This window comes from Aspergillus neoniger (genome assembly GCF_003184625.1).
Source record: "Aspergillus neoniger CBS 115656 unplaced genomic scaffold BO87scaffold_62, whole genome shotgun sequence".
Taxonomy (NCBI): Eukaryota; Fungi; Ascomycota; class Eurotiomycetes; order Eurotiales; family Aspergillaceae; genus Aspergillus; species Aspergillus neoniger.
Window position 1 is genome coordinate 17,817 of NW_020291190.1, and position 16,064 is coordinate 33,880.

A 16,064-nucleotide genomic window follows, 5' to 3' on the forward strand; every position below is an offset into this window, starting at 1 on the left:
AAGCACAATGGATCAGGCGAACAATGACAGCAAAAAGACACATTGCTTTTCCCAGGCAACAGTGAATGCCATGTGGGCTGCCAGGCTATCGCCAATGAGCGTGCAGGCGGTTCATCAGGCATCGGCGTTCCAGGAAGAGATGGTTGTTGCAACGATTGCGGACAGCAAACATCAGGTCAACGTGGAAGCACAACACTTCACCTGTCGTGAAAGACTCAATGTGGCTCACTTGAACAATGCCGCTCATGCACTGGCCCGAAGACATGTTGTCCTACGTTCCCTCTTTTGCTGGAATGATCATGCCACAAAACAACATCCGGCCCGGATATTGATGTTAGTTCTTGGAACCGATTACCCAGTAGCGAATATCAAGCTTGTCAGTGAAGAACCGACTCAGGATACGAATACAGAAGATTCCCCTATCGACTTTCATGTGCTGGGTTTATCTGACGCTTCAGAAATTCGCCAATGGCATGGAGAGATGCCATGGAGGTTAACAATCAACTCATTGCCTGACCAGAAAGGTTCTCGTCTATCACTGTGCTACCATACCGCAATCCTGGACGAGTCTTCGGCTTGTCGGATGTTGCGCTACCTGTGGGATGAGCTGCAGGCCCCCGGTTCCACCGTCGTGTCCGACTTCATTGCAGCCCACAAGGGCCTGGCTTTCCGACGCAGCCATGATATGCAACGTCGGGTTCGAGAAAGATTTGCGGGAGCACCTCCTCTCCTAGCCGTCCTCGGTAGCACAAAGCCACTTGACAGAGAGGGGTATGGTGTGACGATTGACAAAGTGGCTATGCCTTACGCTCGGACCGATTGCCTGTTGCGAGCGCGGCAGGCCTTATATATGGCACTCTGCACATTGGACGGGACAAAAGAGGCCACATTTTTAGAGTTAACGCCACACAGAGGAGCACTCCCCTCGAACCATAGAGAGGTTTTGGGTCCAATTCTACAGCCTCAGATTCGGTGGACTCAACATGATAGCCACACATCACTCCTAAGAGTTGCCGAAAGTCTTGCTTCGGGATGCGACATTAACCACGCCTTCTCACCTGGCGAGCTGTGCTCCTTCATTTCGAACGCGGCATATCGATCTTCAGTGTCTCTTATTTGTCACATCGAGTCATGTGCCTCCACTGGAGTCGGAACCTGGACTTGGGAAGGCAAAGATTCATGGTCAGATGTCCCTTTGGTAATCGAACTGATTCCATGTGGTGGGGATTCCTACCTCGTCCGCAATTGCTACCACCGTGACCTGTTCACAGACAATACCATTGCGGCATTCCAACAGTTCTTCTGCGCGTCCCTAGAATGGCAACAACATGAGCATGATACAAGGAGAGACATTACTCTCGAGTTTGCGGTCCACAGTATCCTGAGTTTATGTCCCGTTGCAGCTGTCTACCTGGAGAACCAGAAGAAGATCCAAACCAACAATAAGCATGTCGGCGAGTCACCAGAGACTATCATGCTCAGTGCTACTTCTCACATTACCATAGAGAAGTGCACTGGACATACACATCATTCTCTGAGTAACATGAGGGCCGAAGGCGGTGCATGTGCGCATGACCTGCTGGAGAGGAGTGCTAGAAGATTTCCCGAGAAGATTGCCTTGCAATACGAGATCTCCGACTATTTGACATATAAGGACTTGAACGATCGTTGTGATCAGCTTGCTAAATCCTTAACTTTTTGGATCGATCGTACCCAACAAACGTCTCCTGGTGAAGAACTCATTATCCCACTTTCATTCGACAAAGGTTTTGAGCTAGTTATAGCTATGTTCTCGGTGCTGAAGGCAGGGGCGGCTTTCGTGCATATCGATGCAAGTCTGCCAGCTAGCCGAATAGTGGGGATCATTCGGAAGGCAGGGGTGCCATTCATTCTTTACGATGGAAAGGCTGACACGCCTACGTTGAACGAAGTTGCCAGGAGGGAAGGCAAGGCAATCGTTGCGCTCAACGAATTGGCCAGGATGCAGGACAAGCATACACTTCCGTTCATCCGGAGTGAGCAACTAGGTTCATCGCTTGCGTACATTCAAGTGACATCTGGAACGACTGGAGAGCCTAAGTGTATCATGATCGAGCACCGTAATTTGGTGGCTTTCATGGAAGCCGACGAGCCGGATTTTCTAGGAACCTGGACGACCAACAAGCTGCAGCTCTCAAACCGCACCTTTGACATAGCCATGGCAGACATATTTGGCACATTGGGTCGCGGAGGAAGATTAGTGTTCGGTCCAGACGCAGCCATACTGTCCTCTCTGGCAGAATGGCTGGAGATGACCAGCGTTACGGATCTGAATACGTCTCCCTTGGTCGCAGATTTGCTGAAGGACCATGTCCCAGCTTACCTGAGCGTCCTGATGGTCGGCGGAGAGCCTTTCCACCCCTCCCTCATAGAGGGTATCCCTAAGGAGTGTCGATTATACAACAACTATGGCCCAAGCGAAACAACCTTCGTAGCGACGACATACACTGTATCAGAGGAGGATAAAGATAAGTCAAGCGTCCCGATTGGACGCTCTTTTGGATCCTGTAGTATTCATATACTGGCACCTGAAGGCACTGAAAGGGTCAAAAGCGGAGACATTGGCGAACTCTGCATCAGTGGGTCCCAAGTATCGAGGGGTTACCTGGGACAGCCCGAGATTACTGGCAGAAGTTTTGTCTCAGATCCTTCTGCGAAAGATGAGAAATGCAAGCTATATCGCACTGGAGACCTTGGACGATTTCTACCCAACGGAAAACTGGAGTATACCGGGCGTAAAGATAAGCAAGTGAAACTTCGAGGGCAGCGTGTCGAAACACTCGAAATAGAAATGGAGATTAGGAAGCATCCTCGAGTGAAGGCTTGCGCAGTCGCCACAGGCGACTCGAGCCATGGAATAGCGCTCGTTGCATTCATTGAGACACAGCCGAACCACCAAGACTCATTTACCGATGCGACAGCTGAAGAGTGTGACTTGCCGAATCTGGTAGCTGAGCTCAAGACCGTTCTATCCCAGAGCCTGCCAGATTATATGATACCAGCGCGCATTGTGAAGCTTGATGATGGCTTACCTCGTTTACCTAGCAACAAGCTTGATCAGAAAGCACTGTCATCTCGGGCAACAGAGGTTTTAGCAAGCCAAGCGTCCCAAGCGGGATTGGAATACGTCCATCCGCGGGACGAATTGGAAAGGCATGTCTGTGAAGCTTTCAGCAACGTGTTTTCTTGCCAGGTTGGCATTACAAACAATTTTCTAGATCTTGGAGGACACTCTGTCATAGCGATACGGGTGGCGAGTAAAATAAGGAAACACCTCCGCACTGTTATCACCTTCCGGGATGTTTTAGAATGCTTGACTCCAGAAACGCTGAGTGCGCGCATTCGTGCTTCTGCAGGAAGCAAACCGCAAAGCCTACCGACCTATCGAGCTCCAGATAGCATGACTGTTGAGCAATCCTTCGCACAAGGCCGCTTGTGGTTCTTGGAACAGCTCCATCCAAATCTGAGCTGGTACCACATGCCACTTGCATTCAGGTTGCGAGGGCAATTGCACCTCGACGCCTTAGAGGCCGCTTTGCTAGCGCTTGAACAGCGTCATGAAACGCTGCGAACAACATTTGAAGTGAAAGGCGACATGAATGTACAAGTAGTCCAGCCCTTTTCGCCGAAAGCTATCCGAATCTTGGATCTTACTGGGGACCATGGTCCTGGTGACGAAAGGCTTTACTCAGTCCTTCGCAGTGAACAGACGAAGCCATTCAACCTTACGGATGAACCCGGGTGGAGAGTCGCCGTGGTGCGAGTTAGCTCCCAAGAACATGTTCTTTCAATCGTTATCCACCATATAATTGCAGATGGATGGTCTTTGGGGGTGGTCTTGCGAGAGCTCGCATTGTTCTACTCTAAGGCCCTCCGTGGGAAAGATCCCTCGTTGATATTATCGCCCCTACCCATCCAATACCGAGGGTACTCGCTATGGCAACGTCAGGAAGAACAGCTCCGGCAGCAACAGCGTCATTTAGCGTATTGGACACAACAGCTGCGAGGCAGCCACCCGGCCGAATTTCCGTGTGATAAGCCTCGGCCTGATGTGCCATCAGGACAGGCTGCTGTGAGGGGAATCAAGATAGGCGGTGCTTTGTACAGTGATTTGGAAAGGCTCTGCAAGCGACATTCGATAACACCCTTCATCGTTCTACTGGCGGCCTTTCGGGCAGCTCATTACCGAATGACAGGGGCAGCTGATGCGACTATCGGCACTCCAATCACCAATCGCAACCGTGAGGAACTTGAAGATATAATTGGGCTATTCGTGAATATGCAGTGTATGAGAGTCGAAATTTCGGAAAGCGATTCCTTTGAGGTACTGGTTCAACGGGTAAAGGAGACAACAGCGGCGGCTTTCGAACACAATGAGGTGCCTTTCGAGATGATTGTCTCCGAGCTACACCCAATACGGGATAGTTCACGCAATCCACTGATTCAAACTATCTTCGCATTCCACCCAGAACGTGTTAATAAGATCAGTCTCGAAGGCATCGACTCGGAACTGGTTAGCCTGACATATGCGACAAGGTTCGACCTCGAATTTCACGTCTGCCAGTGTGGAGATGGCCTGGAGGGTGACCTCATATTCTCCACTGAGCTTTTCCATGGTCGAACGATTGAGATGTTGCTATCGACCTTTCAAGATATATTGAGAGTTGGTCTTGAAGTTTCGCACTCGGTTATTGAGACAATTCCCCTGTCGAGCGGTACCTCCGCGCTTGCAGACATGGGACTGTTGGACATCCGCCGCTCCCCGTACCCTCGAACTTCGAGCATAATCGATGTATTCCGCGAACAGGTAGCCGCATATCCAGATAGAACAGCAGTCAAGGACAATCAGTATCAATGGAGCTATACCAGGCTTGACCTAGAGTCCGACAAGATGGCGGGTTGGTTGCGCGATTTGAAACTGCCAAAAGAGACTGTGATCACGGTTTTCGCAAACAGATCGTGCGAGACCATCGCAGCGTTCCTGGGAATACTTAAGGCAAATATGGCCTATCTTCCACTAGATATCAAGTTCCCAGCTGCTCGAATAGAGACTATTCTTTCTTTTATTGAAGGGAATAAAGTTGTTCTGGTCGGCTCCGGTTGTGAATTTCCAGTTACCCACTTGGATCGGGTAGATGTTGTCCCCATGGCACGACTGTCGAGCGGTATTGGTCAGAGCCCTGCATATGTTGATAATATAATGCCTACTCCCAAGAGCCTCGCATATGTTATGTTCACCTCGGGCTCCACCGGACAGCCAAAAGGGGTCATGATTGAGCACAGGGCGGTTGTGTCACGAGTGAAGGGCTGCGATTTACTCAAGGAAGAGGTTACCGCAAAGCCATTCGCCCACATTTCCAGCATTGCTTTTGATGCAGCAGTTTGGGAGATATACACTCCCCTGCTCAACGGCGGCACTGTGATTTGCATTGACAGTGTGACCATTACGGACTTTGAAGCCTTTTCCAACATTTTTCATGCGGAAGGCATTGAGGTAGCACTTATTACACCCGCCCTGCTGAAACAGCTTCTCACAGAGTCATCGGCTTCGATCTTTGAGCTTCATACACTGGTCGTGGGCGGAGATCGAGCGGATCCCAAAGACATGATCAAAGCACGCAAGCTAGTTCAGTGTAATGTTGTAAACGCTTATGGCCCTACAGAGAATACCATTATCAGCACCTTTTATCGACTTCCGGAGGGCGGCGGATATCATAACGGTGTATCAATTGGACAAGCAGTGCCTAACTCAGGGGCATATGTTGTGGATCAGCAACTATGTCTAGTGCCACCCGGTGTAATCGGTGAACTTGTTGTTGTCGGCGATGGCCTAGCGCGCGGCTATACCGATACACGAAGGGATGTGAATCGTTTCGTCAACATTGACATTCGCGGTCAGGTTCTAAGAGCGTATCGCACGGGTGACCGAGTTCGTCGCCGTCCGGTAGACGGACAGCTTGAATACATTGGCCGGTTGGATGGCCAGGTCAAGATTCGAGGTTTTCGTGTTGAGACCGAGGAGATCGAGCACGTTCTTCGCAGTTCAGGCCTGGTCGAAAACGCCGCGGTACTCTTCCAGCAGCCTGATAATCAAGAGGGTCGGCTAGTAGCTTTTGTCACGATGTTGAAGGGGGGCGATAAGCATGTCCCCTTGGATGAGGTAGCAAGGGGTAGAAAAGAACAGGAATCTGAACAGGCTTGGAAGCAGATTTTCAGTGAAGTCACATATGACAGCCAGATCGACCCTCGTAAGGCCGGTAGGGACTTCTCTGGATGGAAGTCAATGTATGATGGTGCTGACATCGACAAAGAAGAAATGGGGGAGTGGCTGGACGATACGATCACAACGCTGCTCAATGGTGCACCGCCAGGCAACGTGGTTGAGATTGGTACCGGCTCAGGAATGATTCTTTTCAATATTGCAAACGACCTGCAGACCTATGTTGGCCTTGAACCGGTACAATCGATAGTGGAATTTGTCAATACCATGATGGGCAAAGTTAATCCGACTCTAGCAAGCAAAGTACAGCTGCATATCGGAAGTGCCAGTGACTTAGACAAGATATCACCTGACATTTCATCGCCCGACATCGTGGTGGTGAATTCTGTTGCGCAGTATTTCCCTAGTGCGGAATATCTGTCCAAACTCATTTTGGATCTTCTGCGAAAGCATCAGGCCAAGACCCTCTTCTTCGGAGACATACGTTCATACGCTCTATATGCGCAATTCCAGGTCACCAAGGCCCTGCACGGACAGGAAAAGATTACCCCCGAATATATCCGTCAAAGTATGGCAGATACTGTGGAGAATGAAACTGAGCTACTGATTGACCCTGCTTTTTTCACGTCACTAGCAGCTGAATTCCCAGATCTTATCCATCACGTCGAGATACTTCCGAAGAGAATGCGAGCGACAAACGAGCTTAGTTGCTATCGTTATTCGGCCATCATCCATGCTGTGCGACAAGACTATCTCCCCATCATTCATACCATAGATGCAGATCAGTGGATCGACTACAGCGCCCAAGGCCTAAGCAGGAACGGGCTCTTAGATCTATTGAAGGAAGGCTCAGAATCAGCTGTCGTAGCCATCGCCAACATCCCGCACAGCAAGACTGTATTCGAACGACTAGTCGTTGAGGCATTTTCCAGCCGGACAACAATGACAGATATTGGTTGGTTACCATCGATCCGTCAGAATGCAGATGAAGTTGATGGACTCTCGGCAATGGATCTTGTTGATCTGGGTACCTTGGCAGGGTTCCATGTGGAACTAAGTTGGGCGCGACAATTTTCCCAACACGGAGGACTGGATGCCATCTTTCACTGCATCAAGTCCCAGGATGGACGACAAAGGACCATGTTTCGATTTCGCAGCGATCATGAAGGTCGCTCAACTGGAGATTTCAGCAACCGGCCAATGCAAGGTCAGCCGACCCGCCATATCATAAGAGAACTGCAGCATTTCTTGAAGATACGCGTGCCTTGGTACATGGTTCCGGCTCTGATAAGCGTTCTTGAGGACATGCCTACTAGTCATAGTGGCAAGATAGACAGACAAGCTCTGTCTCAAATTGCAGCCACGATGGCACCTAGGCACGCACCAGCTGACATGACCTTCGTGTGTCCGAGAACTAAGTTCGAAGTGATTGTCTGCGAAGCATTCGGTCACGTTCTTGGATGTGAAATGGGCGTTACACAGAATTTCTTCGATCTCGGTGGACACTCCCTGATGGCAACAAGAGCAATATCCAAGATCATTGAGCGCACACAGTGTGCCATAACGGTCCGAGACCTATTTGACTGCCCAACGCCAGGAGCTTTGGCAAACAGAATCTCGAAAATCCGTTATGAAAGTAGCGAAGAAGCAGAGAGTGGCAGAATACAAGGCATTGATGAGTTTGCTGATCACGAACCGGTCGTGCACGATGAATGGAATCAAGCTGTGGAGGCGGCCGGCATTTGCACAGCAGACATAGTGCACATAATTCCGTGTTCTCCCTTTCAGGAGGGTGTCCTTACTGCTGACCTTGTCCTCGGAGACTCTCCCGCTTATTTGGCTACCATGAAGCTGAAGTTCGACGGACACCTGAACGTGAGAGCATTGCAATCAGCGTGGCATTTAACAGTAGCACGAGAGGAAATGCTTCGAACAGCCTTCATGCCATCGACGCAAGATATTTCTTTGAACGGAATGTGTAGTGGAGCCTTTCTGCAGGCCGTCCTCCGGTATGACTCCAACGAAGTGAAAAGGGTCTCGACACTACGGCAACAGGAGTACAATCAGCCGCCTGACCTTGGGATGGGCCATATACAGGTTTCATTGGCATTGAGGCAAGGCGACGTGACAGGTTTCATGCAACTTGAATTGACAATGCATCATGCCCTATATGATGAAGCCTATCTGTCGTATATTCTGAACGGCCTATCCCGTGATTATCACCATGCTCAGAGCCATAGCCTAACAAACGATGACAATAGCAGCCACATGCCGTTCATAAAGTTCATTCGCACGTTGCAACAGAAGGATCGATCAGTAGGCTCCTCCTTCTGGAAGAAATACCTAGATGGGGCACCAGCATGTACTTGGCCAATTCCATGTGGTCTCAGAGGTCCTATGGGTGGAATTCAATTCCCTCATGAAGTTCGTGCTGAATGGAACGGAGATGCAGAAGCACTGTCAAAAATTTACAGCACCACCCCGGCCGGTCTTGTTCGAGCAGCTTTAGCTTTGTCCATTGCTGTACATAGTGACTCAGACGACGTCATATTCGGTGAGGTGTCGAGTGGCCGAGCTCATTCGGAGTTCGTCAAAGGCCCCTGCATCGCCACCCATCCGGTACGAATCTCGCTTGCAGTTAACTCGAAGCAGCATTCTAGTGACGGACGACGAGGGGGATTTTCAATAGAAGAACTCCTCATGCGCACCCGTGATGCGTACTTAGACACGATGCCATTTCAGCATCTTGGACTCGAATCTATCCGACGCTTGACTGAGAACCCCGACTTGCTTCCTTTCCAGGTGCTTTTTGTTTTTCAGGCACAAGTCACAAATGCCAAGAATCACAGATTTCCATGGAACCGATTCAGTATTGCCGACGGTGAGCTGAAGCGTACGGACTTTCCCATGGTGCTTGAAGTGTTCTGTCAAGAGCTCACAGGCCATCTTCACATGCGATGTGTGTTTGACCCGGCGGCAATACTTCCAGAAGATGCAGATTGGGTGTTGCAGCATATCATCGACTCAATTGACCTCATGCAAACACGTTCCATGCAAAATCAGGAAGATCAATACCCTGAGGCTAAGCTCGTAATCAAGGAGCGAGAGATAACTGTCATCGAACAATTGTTGGGCCACCAAGATGGGGGATCGTCTGAGGGCGGTGGTGCGTTGTCTACTGTTATCGAACTCTTTCGCAAGTGCGCAATGGAAATGCCAGACAAGATTGCTTTGCAAGTTCAAAGGAGTGATTTTGTTACGTTCAGACAACTCGACGACCTAAGCAATCAGATTGCTTTCGGCCTTGAAGAAATTCTCAGCTATCTAACAAGTGCAACCACCAAGCAGCGATACGTGCCGATCTTCTTCGAGAAGTCATATCACATGGTTGGCGCCATTTTGGGCATCCTGAAGGCCGGAGCAGCTGTTGTTCCCATGGACATCGACCATCCGATGCAGAGGCTGGAGACAATATGCGTAACAAGCGCAGCCAATGTCTTCCTTTGGGACGGTATAAGTGGTGGCGAGAAGCTACAAAGTCTTGTCAAGTCAACGGGAGCAACTGCACTGACAGTAAATGATCTTCTCCAGTATACCAGCCAGACGTACAAGCACAAAGTTTTACCCCTGGACTCTCTGGCTTATGTGCTTTTTACCTCAGGAACGACCGGTATTCCAAAAGGAGTGATGATCAATCATCGGAACTTGGCATCATTTTTGTCCTCCAATAGAGGAAGTACTGACTGCTCATGGACTTCAAACAGACTCGCGCTTCTTGCTCCTACCTTTGATGCGGCGATGGGAGATTTGTTCGCCACGCTCTGCAAAGGTGGCCGTCTCTTGTTGGGTAAACAACAGGATATTCTCTCCGGATTGAGCCATTGTTTAGAAGATCTGAGTGTCACACATCTGTCACTAACTCCCACATTGGGTACGCTGATACTGAACGACCTTGACAACGAAGGGCTATCTTTTCTGCGCTCTTTGGTCTTTGGGGGTGAGCCTTTCCCACTCAGTACTTTGAGCCGCGTACCCAAGACAATGAATGTCTGGAATGGTTATGGTCCTACCGAGGCGACCATTGAGATAGCAGCCTGCAAGGTACAAGGACCAGATGTTGATGTGTGCGGAGGCCGATCGTTTGTTCCCATCGGAGAGCCCGGCCAGAACAGACACATTCGGGTGTTATATCCCGAAACTTCGGAGCAAGTCCCACTGGGTTCAGTTGGTGAGTTATGCATTAGTGGACTACAAGTGGCACAAGGCTATCTAGGCCAAGCTGACTTGACCGCGAAACATTTCACACCTGACCCGTTCTCGCCGACGGGGCGGGGGAGAATGTATCGTACGGGAGATAGAGCAAGACTCCACGGAGATGGGTACCTTGAGTACCTTGGTCGCCTGGATGGGCAGATAAAAGTTCGCGGCTTCCGAATTGACACTGAAGAGGTTTGCTCGGTGGCGCAGAAGCATCCACAGATCATTGCATGTGCAGTGACTAAGCTTCAGAGCAGCGGCAGCGGAATTGAGACCCTGACAGCGCTTGTTGAAGTAGTCCATCCACTCCAGCCCAGAGATGTCATATGTGAAGCCACAGTCAAAGAGCATCTGGCCCAAAGCCTTCCTTCCTATATGGTTCCAGCCTTCATCTGGGTGCAGACAACACCCTTACCGCGTACAACAAGTGGTAAACTAGATAGGATCGCTATCACCAAGATGGCCGAGGACAGACATAAAGAGAGTCTAAAAGACCGTTCGAGGCACCCTCACACGCCTGTTCGCGCCGCGCCGGGAAGCCTAGAAGACAAAATAGCTTCACTCTGGGCAAAGGTGCTGGGGATCAACGAAGACTCTGTTGACATCACTGCAGCTTTTCACATCATGGGCGGTGACTCCATTCGCGCAATAGCATTGCTTGCAATACTTCGTCGACAAGAGCTACACCTCGATTTGATAGACGTTTCACAGACTTCAACAGTGCAGTCGCAAGCAGCCAGAGTTCGTCAGGGGTCAGCCGCCAAAAACAATACAAGTTACCTACATTTTCACATGCGCCAAGGGAGTATGGCAACCATTGTCCTTGTTCATCCGTTCCTTGCGCAATCCACGGTATTCGAGCCACTGCTGCCATTACTAGACGGCACGATTGATGTCCTCCTAGTTGACGACCCATTCATGGGCGCAGCTCGTTATCCCGATACGCTTTCGCAGTGGGCTAGTCGTTACTTGGCTGATATGAAAGAGCATATTCAGGCTGACCACCCTGTGATATTTGGGGGGTATTCATTTGGTGGACTCATTGCATTCGAGATGGCCCATAAATGGGACCAATTATACGGTGCCCATTCCAGCTCGGTAGTCCTACTCGACCCCGGCACTTATGAAGTGGATAACAGAGCATGGAAGGGTGAAAGTGAGAAGGACAATTTGATTATGAGCTCGCTGGGCAGATCGGAGATCAGTTCTCAAGACATCCTAGCGCTTCGAAAGTGCTTTGATGGCTATGTTAGAGCCTTGGAGCAATCTGAAAGTCCACCAGTCTATGAGGGTAAGTGCCTTCATGTGGCGTTACCCGATCGGCTCCAGGACGGAGTGGTAGATTGGTGGAAGGCACATTGCACCAACATCACTTTGGGCGTTGTCGACTGCGACAACCATTACGCGTTGATGAAGGATGCAGGCTGTGTGGCTGGAATCAGTCAGTTCATTAATGAGCACTGCACCGCCGTTATAGAAGAGAATCGAGCAGTGAGCAGCGCGAGTTCAGAGTCCCGGATGAATGGGGGGTCTTCGAGAACCGACGTGTCGACGGAAGATGGAGACACGAAGGAGCAGACCAGGTGACTTTCTAAATAGGACTAGCGCGTCTCTTCGTATCTACAGCCCGATCCGGAATAGTCGGTCGGGCATAACTGTTCATGATTTGTCATCTATGAACATTCCCGCAATCAAAGAAGCCAGCCTCCAAGATTCCCAGATGTAGATGCTTGACGAACTGAAACATCCGACAGAAACCATTACATCCATTCGGGGCCAGACGAGCGGACCAATCAAATTCATGCCTCAACAGCTACAGGGCCCACTTCGGTAACCCATTCGCCGGAAGAAGTACCACATCACCACCGCTGTTACCTGCACTTTAGTGCATCGACAAACTAGACACCATGCAGGATCAAACAGCCAAACGCCTGTCAGCACTAATCCATAATAAGAAAGCATTGTTCTCTCGAGTCTTTGATCTGGGGCTAAAATCATGGTTCTCGACCAGTCAAATCCAGATTCCCGACTAAGGACCGCTACATATAAAGTTTGACCTACACGCTCCGAAACTTGCTTATTTTCAATCTACCACCACAGACATCATATATACTCGGGGCAGTCACTACCCTCAATTAATAGCTCATTTACGCAATTCGTATCGTAAGGGTCATCCCATTAACACCCAACTGCATAAAAATGGGCCAATCTCCCTCGACCCCCCAACCCGGCACCAAACTCAGCGTCATCGGCGCAGGCCTCCCCCGAACCGGCACAGCATCCTTCAGCGCCGCCCTCGCCATCCTCCTCAACGGCCCAGTCTACCACGGCGGCACGCAAACAACAACAGGCCCACCGGAAGAAATCACCACATGGATGAAAGTCATGCGCCTCATCCTCAACGACAACGCCCCGGACCGACAGCAAGCCCTCGCCCTCATAGACCGGCAATTAGACGGCTACGCCGCCATCACAGACGCCCCGGGTACCCAACTCGTCCCAGAACTGATGGAAATCTACCCCGACGCCAAGGTCATCTGCACCGTTCGCGACCCGGTAGCGTGGGCGAAGAGCATGGCGCAACTGGAAGGTCTGGTGCGATCGTCGTGGTTTCTGCGCGCCATAATGCTGCCGATTCTTGGAATGAGGCATTTTATGGATTATCTGGCGTTGGTTGCTTTGCAATGGCGGAGGATATATGGGAGGAATGGGGGTCCGGGTGGTGCCTATCATAAGCATATTGAGTGGTTGAAGGAGGTGGTTCCAGAGGAGAGGTTGGTGTTTGTTGATGTTAGGGATGGGTGGGAGCCGTTGTGCAGGGCGCTGGGGATGGAGGTGCCGAAGGATATACCGTTTCCGAGGGTTAATGATTCCGAGGCGATCACTCGGACTGTGAGACAACATGTTCGTCGTGGGTTGATTCGGTGGGTGGGTCTGTTTGCTGTGGTTGGTGGCGTGTCATTTGGGATGTATTTTCTGCGGAGGTGAAGGGAGTGCCATTGGCGTGTATGGTTTGATTACCTTTGAACGCTCCATAACTTACCGATGAAGAAAATATAAACTAGGTATACTACATTTCTACCAAGGCGTAATAACTAACTTCCATTTGAAGACTTGCACCTGTTTAGGTGGCATGCAGAACATATATATAATCCGCGCCAATTTTTCGTGCCGCGAGAGATACCGATCCAAGGTGGAGAAAGCATGCATCTGGTCGATGTCAGACACAGACCCATACTCCTACACTACACAATCGAGAGGTCTGCGGCATTCGGTTCAGTGTTAGTGATCAACGTATCAATTCATGTAGACACCGATCAGTTGGGGGTTTGCTTCCGGGCAATTGGCATCAATACGCGGTATCATTACACAATGGTATTCTAGCACCGAACCAGGCATCAATACCACTGGAACAAAGACAGCCCTAACCGACCAGAACATCTGCCAATTTCGGACCCCATGAGCTCACCTGTTCACAGATCAGACAGTCACTCAATCTTCATTCATTACTTGCACAAGAGCTATATATAAGGAAGGAGGCAACTCACTTTCGACGCATCCATCAATGAAAAAAGACTCCCGTCAACGCGGATCACTCGCACATTATCCAATAAATCTTCCCACCCCAGCGCCCCGTTATCGACCCGATCATCCAAAAACCATCCCACAGCGCTTTGCTCGTCGCTTCCCACCTTCGGTCGAGGCACGGTCTCCTGCTTGTCGACCCCCTCGCGCGCTGAAAAGAGAACCACGTCTCGGATGAGACCCTCTTGCAACCCCCACAGCGGACGCACGCGGTATTGCCGCAGCTGTTCCCGAGATAAAGTGAAGTGGGCGCTGCTGCCCACGGTTCCCTGGGCAGTATCGTTGTGGTTATTGGTCGCGTCAATTGTATCCAGAAACTGCACCAGTTCATCAGGAAATGAGTGCACCCTACTCGGGCTCGCCGAGTCCATCAAGACCAGCCGGTCCACGATTTCACCTGTTTCCACCAGCTGGCGCGCTGCCTCGAAGGCCACCACCCCGCCCAGCGAGTAACCCCCAATGAGATACGGTCCCGCTTTTTTATCTCCTCCATATAAATAGTTGGCAACACCTCATGGAGGGTAGCTGGTCGAGATCAACGCGATTCGTCGCCACCAATGACAGGAAGGGGCTACTGAGTGCGTAGGCCCAAGTATCTGGAACGCGCGACAAGTACGGCGCTAGTGCTGTGAAGACTGACCCCGCTTCGAAGCCATCAGGCATTAGGAATAAATTGCGCTGTCTCGTTGCAGCGACGGACCCCCGATGCAATAGGGTCGAGGGCGCTTTGAGGGGTTGCTGCAGTTCCTGCCATGGCTTTGGGAAACTAGGAGTAGTGAAGCCGCACAACACTTGCACACCGCGCTTTTCTTGGCTGACATTCTCAAATCAACATACAGATAAACGGTTTCATACATTACACTCTCCCAGGCATATAGGCTCTGCAGTAGATAATTCCGGCCATCATCAAAAAGCCACCACCCAAATAGGAGCCCCCAGAGCAGGCTATACCAGAGCAATTTATCCGTCAGTTCAAGTAACGCTACGCATCCATTATCTGGATGCAGGACCTGTCGTATATACTACAGGCTTTGGTGGAGGTCACAGGTTGCATGAAAACAGTTAACAGAGATAACGCGATAATAGTTCCAGTGTAGCTCCGGCTCCAGGACTACCTTAGAATTATATTAATAGAAATCCATGCAAGTAACACCCAGAAATATTATCTGTCTTGCACGCGTAAGAAGAGAGACAGAGAGATTAGTAGAGATGTAGGTAAAGGGAATGCCAGTGGCTTAAAAAAGCGGGATGAGATGTTTGGTCATGCCTCTCGTTCCAGCACCGACTTCAAGTATTGCAAATGACTTTCTGTTGTTGGCAGCTTCCATATGGGTCCTGATGGCAGCCAAGATGGAGTCACAGAGGACCTGAGTGGCGGCGCGAGTATTGGATATATTAATATATGAACGCGTTAACTATTGGAGGGCGTGGGGATTGAGTGAGGATATGAGGTGGTTGTTTTGTCGCAAGATGTAGCATGTGGATGGGGGTTGATACAAGTAGGTGTCTTTCTCATTCCTATACTTGGCCCTCTTTTGAGGGAGGAGCAATTGACGTGTGGGCAGTCAAATCATAAGCGTTTTTGCATGAGTTGAAGTATAATGTGTTTATGTTCCCCATTCACGCGTCATGCAATGCATGCATTTACCATAGAGTTTCTTGGCGTAACCTCGAGTTTATTCTTCAGTCCACTATTCTCTCCGCGCAGTCAAAAGACTCCATGTTCCAATATTTCACATTATCTACAAATCTCCATTAACCCCTTCAATTGGAGCTAGACCCGAAACCTATATGAGAGCATTGTTCTAATGGCCTCTTCAATCGCTCGGTATACATCAAGTGGTCGTAGCATCGAATGCCACGACAATTTCATTTAAGAGACCCAGTGATGCCCATCTCATCCATCTAGCTATATATGACATGGGGAACACGGCCCGCTCCACTGACAGAATATCCGTGTTGA

At 50.1% G+C, this 16,064-nt stretch overlaps 3 protein-coding genes across 3 annotated transcripts; 2 read left to right on the plus strand and 1 right to left on the minus strand.

The window, feature by feature from the left end:
* Positions 1 to 7: 7 nt before the first annotated feature.
* On the plus strand, positions 8 to 12,242 carry BO87DRAFT_420208 (nonribosomal peptide synthase; the record flags this gene model as incomplete). Its single annotated transcript, XM_025626992.1, has 2 exons — positions 8 to 12,099; positions 12,143 to 12,242. 2 exons carry the CDS (start codon positions 8 to 10, stop codon positions 12,240 to 12,242), a joined length of 12,192 nt encoding a protein of 4,063 aa, XP_025474118.1.
* A 376-nt stretch (positions 12,243 to 12,618) lies between these two features.
* On the plus strand, positions 12,619 to 13,549 carry BO87DRAFT_381171 (sulfotransferase family protein). The gene has a single exon (XM_025624466.1). The coding sequence runs from the start codon at positions 12,716 to 12,718 to the stop codon at positions 13,502 to 13,504; it is 789 nt and encodes a 262-aa protein (XP_025474119.1). The 5' UTR covers positions 12,619 to 12,715; the 3' UTR covers positions 13,505 to 13,549.
* A 391-nt stretch (positions 13,550 to 13,940) lies between these two features.
* Positions 13,941 to 14,577, minus strand: BO87DRAFT_451010 (thioesterase domain-containing protein; the record flags this gene model as incomplete). Its single annotated transcript, XM_025628442.1, has 2 exons — positions 13,941 to 13,985; positions 14,065 to 14,577. Coding segments are annotated over 2 exons (558 nt in total), but the record flags the coding sequence as incomplete, so codon positions are not given.
* Positions 14,578 to 16,064: the final 1,487 nt, after the last annotated feature.

Coding starts and splice junctions, on each gene's coding strand:
- BO87DRAFT_381171 (XM_025624466.1), top strand. CDS start 12,716: ATGGGCCAATCTCCCTCGACCCCCCAACCCGGCACCAAACTCAGCGTC.